The sequence below is a fragment of the Lampris incognitus genome, chromosome 1 (genome assembly GCF_029633865.1).
Source record: "Lampris incognitus isolate fLamInc1 chromosome 1, fLamInc1.hap2, whole genome shotgun sequence".
NCBI classification, from domain to species: Eukaryota; Metazoa; Chordata; class Actinopteri; order Lampriformes; family Lampridae; genus Lampris; species Lampris incognitus.
In genome coordinates, this window is record NC_079211.1 from 25,596,789 (window position 1) to 25,610,064 (window position 13,276).

The following is a 13,276-nucleotide window of genomic DNA, read 5'->3' on the forward strand; positions in this document are numbered from 1 at the left end:
AATAAATATCTCATCAAACTGACAAGTCATCAATTTTATTTGCGTAGCCCAATATCACAAATTAAAAATTTGCCTCAGGGTGCTTTACAGCAATACAACATCCGGTCCTTAGACCCTCACACTGATAAGGAACAACTCCCTAAAAAAAACTTTAACAGGGAGAAAAAATAGGAAGAAACCTCAGGTAGAGCAATAGAGGAGGGATGTCTCTCCCAAGATGGACAGACGTGCAATGGATGGTGTGTGTACAGAATATAACACAATTTACAGAATACAACATTGGAGGAGGATAACAGAATTATAATGGAATTATAAAATATATGATGAATGTGATGAGGGGGATGCCAAGCAGTGTTCAGATATTAGTGGAACAGCCTAGGACCTGAGCCTCACGACCACCATCACCTTGTAGGCCTGGCAGGAGGACAGAGTACACATGCACACAGGGGAGACTCACATACACGGGAGAAGAGACAAGAAAAGAGATTAGTCAACCATCTGAGAGAGATAAGGATACATCATTGAAACAGGATAGCAAAATTGTAAGGTTTTATAAAACATATAAAGAGTGTAAGGAGGAGGATGCCAAGCTGCATCCAGATGGCGGCCACCGTCACCATAGAGAGCTAGCAGGAGAACAAATTGACTACACGTGCACACAGGGGAGATTTGCATCACACCGTTCACATATATGGGAGAAGAGACAGGAAAAGACATTCAGACAGAGAAAGACATGTGAAAGAGAAGAACAGTTGCAATAATCTATATAACCTCATCAGCAGGACAGTGCTTGGTAAATTCATTGAGACAGAAACCGAGCTGCCATGCAGTACAGGTCGTCAATTTAAAGGCAACTAATTGTAGGTTAAGGCAAAAAGATGAGTTTTAAGTTTGGATTTAACACCAGAACGACCGGGATTTCACTCCTACCTAAAATGACCATGGGCCGTCAAAATGATGGCCGGTTTTTAAACTCTATATTCTGTCAAGCTAAATACCCAATTGAGATATTAATGCATTGCTTAATGTGTTAGTATGTCTGTTAGGAAACGACTGACACCAAAATCAACATTTTAGCAACTATAATACTATTTTTAAACAATTTAAACTTCAGAGAGACATGGTCGAACTTGAATAGCAAAATTGAAAAAGTGAAAATATTACCCGAAAAACAAAACGGAAGGCACATATTGCTAATCTAACAAACGTAACAAGGCCTATAAAACATGTAAAAAAAGAACATGACATGTAAAAAAAGAACTGAAAATAAATATTGAAACAGTCCCAGCGACTGGAACTTAAAAACTACTAGAACGACCATGGGCTGTCAAAATGACAGCCTACGGTTTGGCAAGATCACAGTTGGCAAGATAAATACCAAATTGAGATATTAATGCATTGCATATGTTAGTATGTCTGTTAAAAAACGACTGACACCAAAATTAACATTTTAACAACTTTAATGCTATTTTTCAAACAATTTAAAATGGCCACTGTCCAACACCTGTAAATACTGCAACGCCGCGGTGGTAGTCATGGTGCGTCAGAAACGGCGTTTGTAACCAGACATGTTGGCAATAATCACAAATCAAGTTTAGACTATTACTCTGCACTGGAGAATGCTAGTATGTTTCTAGGACAGAGCAATGAACTTCGCGAAAGAAATGATGCGACCAACACATGTCATAAATAGGAACATGACGCACATGATCACGCGCTAATTATGAGCAGTCTTTTTGGTGGTTCATGGTCATTTTAGGTAGATCATATAACTTTTCTTTTTTTTTGCAATTGATCTAATACCCATTAAACTTTGAAAATCCAAAACGGTCAAAATGACGGCCTTGGTTGTTCTTGTTAAAGGCAACTACTTGTAGGTTAAAGCAAAAAGATGAGTTTTAAGTTTGGATTTAAAGGACTCAACAGACTTTGTCTGATGGCAGTAGGCAGTTTATTCCACAAGAACGGGGCCTGATAGGACAAGGCCCTGCCGCCTGCTGACTTCTTTTTAACTTTGGGTACACACAGGAGCCTGTATTTTGAGAGTGGAGAGCATGAGATGGACTATACAGATTAAGGAGATCAGACAGGTATGATGGGGCAAGCCCATTTGGGTTTTTATAAGTCAGCAGCAGCACCTTGAAATCTGATCTAACATGGATAGGAAGCCAATGGAATTGGTGTAATATGGTCAAATTTTCTCGTTTTTGGCGAGGATTCTAGCTGCAGCATTTCAAGAATAAAATAAAGAAAAGTAGCAGGCCAAGAACTGATCCCTGAGGTATGCTATATTTAACATCCTAGAATTTCGATGTAATATTATTATAGCAGACACACTCTATTCTTCCAGATAAGTAGAACTTAAACAATTAGAGAACTAGGCGAAAGACCAAAATTACAATTTGTTCTAACTAATAGTATACAGTGATCAGTGGTGTCAAAGGCTGCACTGAGGTCCAGTAGTAGAAGCACAGAGGGAGAATCAGAGTCCATAGCAAGTAGAAGATCGTTTAACACTCTGGTTAGAGCAGTTTCAATGGAGTGACAGGCCCTAAAAGGCAATTGAAAAGGTTCAAATTGATAGTTTTCTTCTATATGGGTCCAAAGTTGTTGATACACAACTCTCTCTAGCACTTTAGAAAAGAATGGAAGATTAGAGACTGGTCTATAGTTATTAAGAGACCCTGGATCGAGGTGCAGTTTCTTAAGTAGAGGTTTGGCCACATTTCTCTAAATACTGCTGGGAACAGTGCCAGTAGTAAGTGATAAATTAACAATGTCTAGCACTGCAGGTCCCGGAAACATTTTGCTGGTAAAGGGTCAAGTAGGCATGTAGTTGGTTTAGAAGCTGAAATGAGATTAGTCAAAGTATCGAGAGATAGTCTCAAAAACTGTAATCACATGGACTATTAGTGGCTCATTGTATAGTTATGAATTTGGTAAGACAGGATCTGCAGGAGTTGCTGGAGTTGAAGGACTAGTTTTGTTTATGATCTTATCGACTTTATTGCAGAAAGTCTAGACACTTATGGGCTGTGGATGGTGAGCAGGTAATAGAAGGCTGCTTTTTAGTAAATTTAGCTACAGTGTCAAAGAGAGGACAAGGAAGACAGAAGAAGCAATGGCTATGTAACATGAGAGTGAACAGGCCTTGACTTTGCCAGCTTACAGAGGGCAGTTGAGGACAGACAGAGATGACGAAGACTGGTTGCAGATTCAACAGCAGTGCCCCAACGGCCTCTCGAGAGGTTACGGGATAGGTGAGGTGAGGTGAGGAGGTCAAAGAGAAATCTGGGATTATGTTTATTAATATTGATTAAGCAAGAAGTATGCTTTTTTTGCAGCAGATAAAGCACGCTTGTATTTCAATAAACACTCATGCCAAGATAGGTAAAAACTTCTAGTTTTGATTTTCGCCATTTACATTCCAGTCTCCTGCAGTTCTGCTTATATTTCAATGAACACTCATGCCAAGATAGGTAAAAAAAACTTCAAATTTTGATTTTCGCTATTTACATTCCAAGCTCCTGCCGTTCCGATGTGTCTCATTGTTAAACCAGAGTGTAGACCTATTTAGTCACCTAGCTCTGGTAGTGATGGGTGCAGTTGAATCCAGGAGACTAGAGAGGGCCATGTTTAAGTCACTAGTGAGATTTTTAACAGAGTCAGTCACTACAGTGAAAGGAGCCAAGACTTCGGGCAATTGCTGGCCAAATGCCGTTACAGTGGACGGACCAATGTGGCGAGTGGCGATTACTCCTGTGCCAACATTAACAGGACAGGCCAACGTGGCTGGCAAGACAGTCAAATCAGAAATAGCTAACCCTTCAGATAAAACCAAATCCAGGGGGTTACCACTGCAATGAGTTGACTCTTGAACAAACTGAGCGAACTCAAAAGTATCAACAAGTGCCAGAAAGGCTTTACTTAGAGGATTACCAGCCTTATTCAGATAAATATTGAAATCACCATGAATTAGAATCTCATCAGAATGAGTAACAAGGCCTGAGATAAATTCTCCAAATTCTTCAAGAAATAGAGAGTAAAGGCCAGGACGTCGATAGGGTATTATAATCTGGACTAAGCGGAGTCTGTTCATGGCTGAAGGAGATGGACTTAGAATAAGAGCCTCAAAAGATTGAATTTGGTTTCAAGTTTAGAAGTTGAATTGAAATAGACTTATATATTAAGGTGACACCCCCACTTTGTTTATTTGCCTGAGCTACATGGGCATAAGTATAGTCAGGTGGGGAAGCTTCATTTAAGGGAGGGAAAACATTTGGTTTCAGCCATGTTTCACATAACCCAATCATATCGAAGCTATATTCAAGAATCAGATCATTGGGGGCGCCCCCGTTCAGAGCGCTTACTACATAAGACTGAGTCCTTACTGCAGCAGCCTGGGTTTGAATCCAGCCCAGTCCCTTTGCTGCATGTCATCCCCTCTCTCTCCCCTGCCTTTCCTGTCTCTCTCTCTCTCTGCTATCACTATCCAATAAAGGCAGAAAATACTAAAAAAAAAAGGAATCAGATCATTTATTAGCAAGGCTTTGATAAACAGTGATTTGATATTTATAAAACCAAATGTAAGCATCTCATTGAAGTGATCAGTAATAGTCAGAACTTTAGAGCTACTACTAGATGAAGTATAAATTGGAATTAGACACCTTGTATTATGAGGTGACAACATGAAGACCTACACATTGGACCAAATCCCTGCTCATTACCGTAACAAGCCAGCCAGCAGTTCACTGAGGTGAGCCTATGCATCTCATCATCATCATTATTACCGCTCACGGGTAAGGGACCAGAGACAATTAATCGATGCTGACTCATCTTTCTGGTCAACTCAAGGGTCCTCACTAGAGTTTCTTTTGTGATCTCTGATTGATTCATCCTAGCAAGCACATGTACACACACACACACACACACACACACACACACACACACACACACACACACACACACACACACACACACATACTGGTCATACCACCCCACCTTTCACCTCCTCTTTTCTGCACCAGAGTTCCAATAAGCACTCCTCAGCTAATGTGGGACACTTTCAAACACAACCCATTTTTGCCTGCTCTTAAACCCAGTTCTTCTTCTTTGGGATTGATTCCTGGCCCCGCACCTCAGTGCAAAAGGACTTGGAATAGTTTAATTTAACCTGTCCTTGACCCAGAATCTAACATACTGTCTAACAATTGACCCAGGTAATGATCATGGTGTATATACAGTACACTCCATCATTAAGGAGTTTGCAGACCGTATAAGGGACATTTTGGGCACATTATTTCTTATTTAGCAATTTCGCTGCCAACTAACGATCCATTGTCTCAAGATGACCTTATTAATCTGTTGAAAGAGAATTTTGATTAACGCTTTTTTTTTCAAGCTGTAAGGTTTGGTTTCAAACACCATGCCACTCATAATTTTTGTCCTTTCTTTAACCTATGTGCTTCTTCTCTACATGTGTGGTCATTAGTATTGTATGTGTGTGTGTGTGTGTGTGTGTGTGTGTGTGTGTGTGTGTGTGTGTGTGTGTGTGTGTGTGTGTGTGTGTGTGTGTGTGTGTGTGTGTGTGTTTGTGTGTGTGTGTGTGTGTGTTTGTGTGTGTGTGTGTCCACATCTACCGGTGTTCAGGTCCCAGATGGATCTGTTAAAACATTTTCACCATGGTGCTACCTGTAACGCTTGCCACACACACACTTAGGTATGGATACACAAACACAGAGAGAGAGAAAGAGAGAAACGGTGTTTTTAAATTACTACACATGCTCCGGCTCCCTGTCATTTTCTTTCTTTTCCCCGCTTACACACATACATTCTCACGCTGCCTGTCTCTTCCTGGCTGTTCCTCCCTCTTTGTTTTCACAGTCTCACTCTGTCTCTCTCTCTCACACACACACACACACACACACACACACACACACACACACACACACACACACACACACACACACACACACACACACAGAAATATGCGGTAGTAGCGACCTGAGCCTGAGCATAAAATCCCCATTGCATTGCTGATCAGAGTTGCCTCTGGCACTGTTTCTAAGTTAGCTGTGTGAATCCCAATCACTCTTCATGAGTTGGACACCAAGGCTTTGTCTCATCCCCTACAGTCACATCAGAAAGACTTGTAAACTCACCTGCAGTGTGATGTACGGGGCAAAACAAGCAGAGCCACAGTCAGCTCTGCATGTATTTTATTTGTGCTGTTTGTCCTTTCAGGGTCCACAGGGTACGAGTTGACATTTTCAAATTTTAATCAGATGACATCCGTGTCACACAATCATAGTGTCCCTGATTAATCTCCTCTGCATCTCCATGCACCCTTGTGTCTGCATATGCACATCAAAAGTTATGTACGCCCTCTTTGTATTAGTCAGTGTGGGAAAATGGGGGGTGCATTTCCATGTTTTTAACCAACTAATAGACATGCTGCTCGGGTTGATGTGGCGATGTGTAAAGAAGATGGAGAGACAAAGACACACAGAAAGCGAATATCAAGAGGAGCTCTCCATCATCCGTACATCGTGCATTTAATCTCACTAAGAGGTTTGGGTGCTTTTAACCAGCCTGTTTAATAATTCCGGTATTTAATTTGCAGCAGAGTATGACTCAAACTTGTGTCTTCATTAAAGCGTGCTCAGGGTTCGGCCTCATTTATTTTCATGAGGCATGCTCCGCTCTGCTCTGCTCAGGTCTGCTCTGTGCTCACATATATGGTTCTGATTAATGTAATAAAAGATTTATTAGTGGTACGCTCTGTTGAGGGGAGATGACATAAATTGTACACTAATCTCTGGTAAACACTTTTTAAATATGTGCTGTAATGAATTCGTCATCAAAACAAAAAACAAAACAAAACAACAACAACAACAAAAACCCTGTGCTGCCATTGTGTAATGATGGCAATGATTAGCGGGGCAGGCTAAGCTAACTGCTAGCCCATGCAGACCGGCAGTTCTGGCAGTCATACTGGCTGGCGTGCTTGCCCTTGGACAGTGATTCTTTTTTTTTCTTTCTTATTTTTAGTTTGGATATATATGTTAGTTTAGATATATGTGTTAGTATGTGTATTTTTGAAGTTCTTTTAGTTTTTGGATATGTGTTTTTGTCTTTGTGTTGCATTGCTGTGGGCTGGAGGAAGTACATGAAATGAAATTACAAATAAAGTGTTGCTGACTTCTGATTCCTGATTCATATTTTTTGCCCCTCTCGTCTTTCTCCCTCTTTTTTTCTTTTTCCCTCTGACGCTGCCTTTCTTACCCTCCATTTTCTCGGACCACATCCTAATTACCTCTCTCTCTACCCTTTATGTCTTCTCTACTGCTTCATCATGCCTCTCATCCTCCCTTCCTCTCTCATCCCCCTCTACCTCCCTCCCTCCTGCTCCTCTCACACCACCAACCTTTCATTGACTTTCTCTCTCCATCTCCCTCTACAGTCAGTTATTGCATGACTTCTACAGCTGCATCCCCCCTGAGAAACTCCAGAAACAGAAGGTGGCCTCCATGACCGAAATTGTCAGCAGCCAAATCTTCCAGAGACAAGGTGTGTAAATTCCACTAAATAGAGAGGCATCAGTTCTGAGAAAAGGACAAATGGCTTACGGTATTGTACGGTTGTCCAACCATAAACGCTAGTGCCGAGTACCTGACATAAAGTCCATTCATTCTTTGTGACATTGCACAAAGCAATAGCAGTGTTTCAATTAAGGTTTTACGATCCCACTAGGGCGTTTTCATGTTGGGTACGATTGCTTCATACCATGCCTGAGTGCGATTGCCCCCCCCCACTCCCCCGTCGCTCAGCTTTGTTCCATACCTGAGTACACTTGCATATGTACACATGAGATCAGCACGTGCTGCGTGCATACGCAGATTTCAGAGGACACAGGTGGCGTTGAGAAATGCCTTTGTAACATAGCAGTCCACTTCCGTCTTTTGGTACAGTTGTTTTCACACCTGATGCAAACCGTACCCGAGTACACATGAACCGTACCCGAGACCATCCTTTCAAGTGGACTTTGGGGTCAAGTGTACTCAGATCCGGGGCTGGGTCTGTTGTACGAATGTACCCTAAAATGACTATTAAACATTGTGTAGCTTCAGGCAAGCACTGAGACTGGTTAGATAGCATCTTCAAGTCTATTTAATAACTTTCAAGTGTGTCCTTTACCATATGAACAAGTTTTTAAAGACATAGATGTTAGGGTCAATACTTCTGCCTGTGCCCCTGAGCAAGGCAATGGAAAGAAGAACTGGAGTTGGTCCTCGGATGCTGCAGCTGCCCACTGCTTCTATACAGTAGAATGGGTTAAATACAGAAAACAAATTTCATTGTAACCTGTACAATGACAAAATAAAGTGGCTTTCATCTCTCTTCTTCTGCTTACTTTATATAGCTCAACAGGCAAAGTGAGCAGGAGCAGTGCTGGTATCATTTCCATAACAAAAATGCATGAGCACATTGTTAATAGGGCGGTTTTGATAAAAAAAACATCCACCAAATGGGAATTTTCCCCCCTCTTTTCTCCCCAATTGTATTCGGCCAATTACCCCACTCTTCCAAATCATTCCGGTCACTGCACCACCCTCTCCGCAAATCCGGGGAGGGCTGCAGACTACCACATGCCTCCTCCGATACATGTTGAGTCGCCAGCCGCTTCTTTTCACCTGACAGTGAGGAGTTCTGCCAGGGGGACGTAGTGCATGGGAGGATCACGCTATTCCCTCCAGTTCCCCCAAACAGTTGCCCTGACCAACCAGAGGAGGCGCTAGTGCAGCAACCAGGACACATACCTACATCCAGCTTCCCACCTGCATACACGGCCAGTTGTGTCTGTAGGGATGCCCGACCAAGCCAGAGGTAACACGGAGATTCAAATCGGCAATCCCCATGTTGGTAGGCAACGGAATAGACCGGCATGCCACCAAGGCGCCCCGCCCCCTAAATGGGAATTTTAAGCCTTTTTCTTTTTTCTTTTTTTTAACTCTCTTTGCTTTGCGTTGTTGATACTGAATATACTTGGGTCACACAGAGCAACATCATAATAAAGAAATCCTGTTACTGTTGTAACATGTCAACAATTGCTATTATCTGTACTTAACATATTTACCAGTGCTGATATTAAACACTGTGAAATGGACCACAGCCGGTCATGTATTTATTATAATCAGCATAAGTGGTAGCTGTTAATGTGCAAACTTCCCTTGAGGGATTAGATCTTGTGTCTAGTCTTTCTATATCCTGTAATTAATGTGGCGATCTCCTTTCCTGAGGCTGTATTGACATCAGCCGAAAGAGAAACTCATTGAGATAGAAAGTTCTAAGACCGGGTTGTTTTCTTTCAGTTGACTCAGAAAAACAAATGAATAAAAAAACTCACGGCGAGGGATTGAGCTGCTGTTATGTTGACATTCCACGACCGTCCAGACTGAAAGATTTTTTTTAAAACATCAATGCCATGAACCTTGTGTGCAAAATGGGTCAGAAAGTTACCATGCCATTCACGCTTGGTTTACTGTTACTGGTGACTCTGCAGCAAGAAAGGTTACTGCAAAAATAATGTCACAGGTGATACCGGCTGTCTACCAAAAAGAAAAGAGGGGGAAATTATCCTTGCACTTTTGGCGAATGACACAGGAAAACGATGTCAGAACGCCACAAATCCACCGTCATCGTCGTCTCTCATTTCGCACTATGCCAACTCTACACTCAAATAATATTCACCACATTAGACCTAATAGCTCGGAAAATGCGGTTTTGACTGGATAATACCTTTTAAGTGCACTACACATGAGTGATCAAGCACCCTCCATCAATCCCAAACCACCCAACGTCCACCCTCCTCATCCCTGTTCAGCCCTGTTATGGCTGTCTAATTAGCTTGTAGTGGGCTGATAAGTGGTGGTTTTACCCTTGCAGTGGGCCACACGCTGTGATGGATAGAGAGGCCTATTGCTGTGCTGGTGTGTAATAAGGAGTGTGATAAGAGGGCTCCCTTAGCGGGTCTCCACAGTGCTGAAGGTGGACTGGCAGTACACTGACTGAGTGCAGTAGACGGGCGTTTGGTTTGAGACAGATACCTGAATAAATTGCTTCCAGACGAGGTATTTCCTTGGCAACCAGACAGATGCACACTCATTCTCAGGAATTACATCGATGTGTTCCCCTCGATGTTTGCGTGTGTCTGTGCAGGCCTATGTGTGTATGTACATGTTCATCTGCCTGCGTATGTGTGTGCATACTTTGAAGGGATGTGTATCGGCTGTGCCGTTGATGGTTATTGATGTTATTTTGCTCGGCGTAGCTGTGGGTCTCCTCATCAGTCAGTCGCTGCCTAAGCAGCAAGGCAGTCAGTAGCCGGTCTGGGGCTCCATCCTGCCCTATTGATCCTGGCTCGGGTGATTGATTCCTCGGGGACCAAGGCGGTGTGCTCGTTGTGGCGTCTGGCTGTCACCACACTTCACATTCTGTCACCAAGGAGGGAAGGTGGAGGAGGAGAGGAGAAATGTAAAGAGGGAGCAACCTAGGGCAGGGAAATAAAAGAGAAGTGGAGGAAAAAATTATGGTAGGAAAGAGAATTGAAGGGTGTTAAATTAACGTAATTCTGCCCACAAAATACAACCATTTTTTAAAGAAAGGTCTTAAAATGGCCCCGCTTCCTGTCAGACCAACTTTAATAGTTCCATTTGGGAACTATTAAAGTTCCATTTGGGAACTTTAATACCTCTTTTTTTTTGCCCCTTTTTCTCCCCAGTTGTACCCCACTCTTCTGAGCCGCCGGTCTCTGCTGATCCAGGGAGGGCTGCAGACTACCACATGCCTCCTGCGATACATGTGGAGTTGCTAGCTGCTTCTTTTCACCTGACAGTGAGTTTCACCAGGGGGACGTAGCCTTCGGGAGGATCACACTATTCCCCCAGTTCCCCCTACCCCCGAACGGGTGCCCCAACAGACCAGAGGAGGCGCTAGCGCAGCAACCAGGACACATATCCACATCTGGCTTCCCACCGGCAGACATGGCCAGTTGTGTCTGTAGGGATGGCCAACCAAGCCGGAGATAACACAAGGATTCAAACTAGTGACCCCCATGTTAATAGGCAACGGAATAGACCGCTACGCCACCCGGACGCCCCTAATAGTACCTATCTTACCAACTTGCAAAAACTGCCATTCCATCTCAACTAATCTGTTAATTTGCAAACATTTAAATCATTTCTCACAAGTTTGTGTCTGTGTTTTGTTCATTGTTTTTTGTTCTTGGGTTAAATTTGTGCTGTCGCTTTCTTCATCACTGGTTTGGGTGCTTGCTTACGCGTCTGTTGTTTTTTTTAATCCTGTAGCCAGCGTTCTGGTTAAAACATTTTTGTCCTATATACTGTACATACTCTCCTACTTGCAACTTGTATTCTGATTCAGGAAGAATAAATAAAGGATTTGGGTGAGACAAAGACAAAAAAATATTAGCGGTGGGTGATGACGGTGAGGAGGAAGGTAAAATAGCCCTGGGGGGAGAGATAAAATGAGAAAGACACACACACACACACACACACACACACACACACACACACACACACACACACACACACACACACACACACACACACACACACGGACAGACAGACAAAACTGTAGAAAAAAGACTGACAGACAGATGGATAGACAGATAAATATTATCTTTGTTTTGCTAACAACTTGAATGGTAATGAAGTTTGAGCCCAAGTCAGAAATTTTCCAAGCTGACCTCTGCTTCAGCACTGGTCAATAGCCCCAGTGACAATACATTCCCTTTTACCCCCTTACCCTCCTCTCCTATGCATATTTATCTATCCATTTATTTATATGTTCACCCGTTCCATCTCACTTCTAGCCTTGCCAAACGAGGGCTGACGCTCAGCATAATTGAGATTCATTTTAGCATTGGCATGCTAATCAGAGTCATGTTTGCCTGGATGCCATTCACTCAGCAAACTGAAATATGCAGGAGAGCAAAATCATACATTTATAACCGTTAATGGCCCCTGGTGTCCTATCACTGCAGACCAATACATATTTAATAGCCCCAAACCTGTGTGTGTGTGTGTGTGTGTGTGTGTGTGTGTGTGTGTGTGTGTGTGTGTGTGTGTGTGTGTGTGTGTGTGTGTGTGTCTCACTGTCTGTCTGTCTCTATCTGTCTGTTGTGTGTTTCTCTGTCTCTCTGTGTTTCTCTGTCTGTCTGTCTGTCTGTCTGTCTGTGTCCCTCTGTCTCTGTCTGTCTGTGTTTCTCTGTCTGTCTGTCTGTGTCCCTGTCTCTGTCTCTCTGTGTTTCTCTGTCTGTCTGTCTGTGTTCCTCTGTCTCTGTCTGTCTGTGTGTCTCTGTCTGTGTATCTGTCTGTCTGTCTGTCTGTCTGTCTGTCTGTCTGTCTGTCTGTCTGTCTGCCTGTCTGTCTCTCTGGCTTGCTGTCTGTCTGTCTGTGTGTGTGTGTGTGTGTATATAATATGTGTGTGTATATAATAATGCATTTTATTTGTGGGCACCCTTCAAAACACTCAAGGACTCCTTAGAACACAGTAAAAAAAACAAAAAAAAAAAAACAAGCAGCATAGTATCAGACAGGGTAAAATCAAAATAAGGCAGGGTAGACAATAAAAAGTTAACACAACAGATAAGTATAAAATCAACATCTGCACAAAACTCAATGAAGCATGGCTCAGATTGAATATGCCAGTTTGAAAAGGTGCGTTTTGAGATGGGATTTGAAGGTTGAAAGAGAGTCAATGTTGTGAATGTCCTGTGGGAGAGCGTTCCATAGGCAGGGGGCCAGAATGACTGAAGGCTCTAGTCCCCATGGTAGTCAAGCGGGCCGATGGTGTAGTGAGTTGGAGAGGAGAGGAGGATCTGAGAGCGTGGGAGGGCGTGCGGATATGAAGGAGTTCAGAAAGATATGAAGGAGCTAGGTTATTAAGGGCCTTAAAGGTGAGGAGCATTTGTGTCTATGTAAGGTAGTAAAAGAGTAAACTTGAGTTTATGGACTGTCACAGGTTTTTTTCGAGCAGCAACTGGGGAGGATTCCTTTAACATGGTATTGGTAATGTAATAGTAACTAGTAATGAGTAATATTTTGTACTGGTAAATGTTAGTGTTATTAGTAATTACTTGAGTTAATCACTGATCAGTGCCATTAAATCACTTTGATTAGAGCTGATCACAACCGACTACTCCATTACTGTTCAGTGAACCATTACCGTCCATTCCTGGGTTGACTTTAGTTCT

General features: G+C 42.7%; 1 protein-coding gene across 1 annotated transcript in view; it reads left to right on the forward strand.

Annotated features, from left to right (window-relative positions):
- The window catches only part of LOC130109803 (dedicator of cytokinesis protein 2), a 67,483-nt gene extending 59,906 nt beyond the window's left edge, over positions 1 to 7,577 (forward strand). Inside the window, exon 24 of the mRNA XM_056276781.1 lies at positions 7,463 to 7,577. Coding sequence (XP_056132756.1) covers positions 7,463 to 7,577 — 115 coding nt within the window. The remainder of the gene's footprint in view (positions 1 to 7,462) is intronic.
- Positions 7,578 to 13,276: the final 5,699 nt, after the last annotated feature.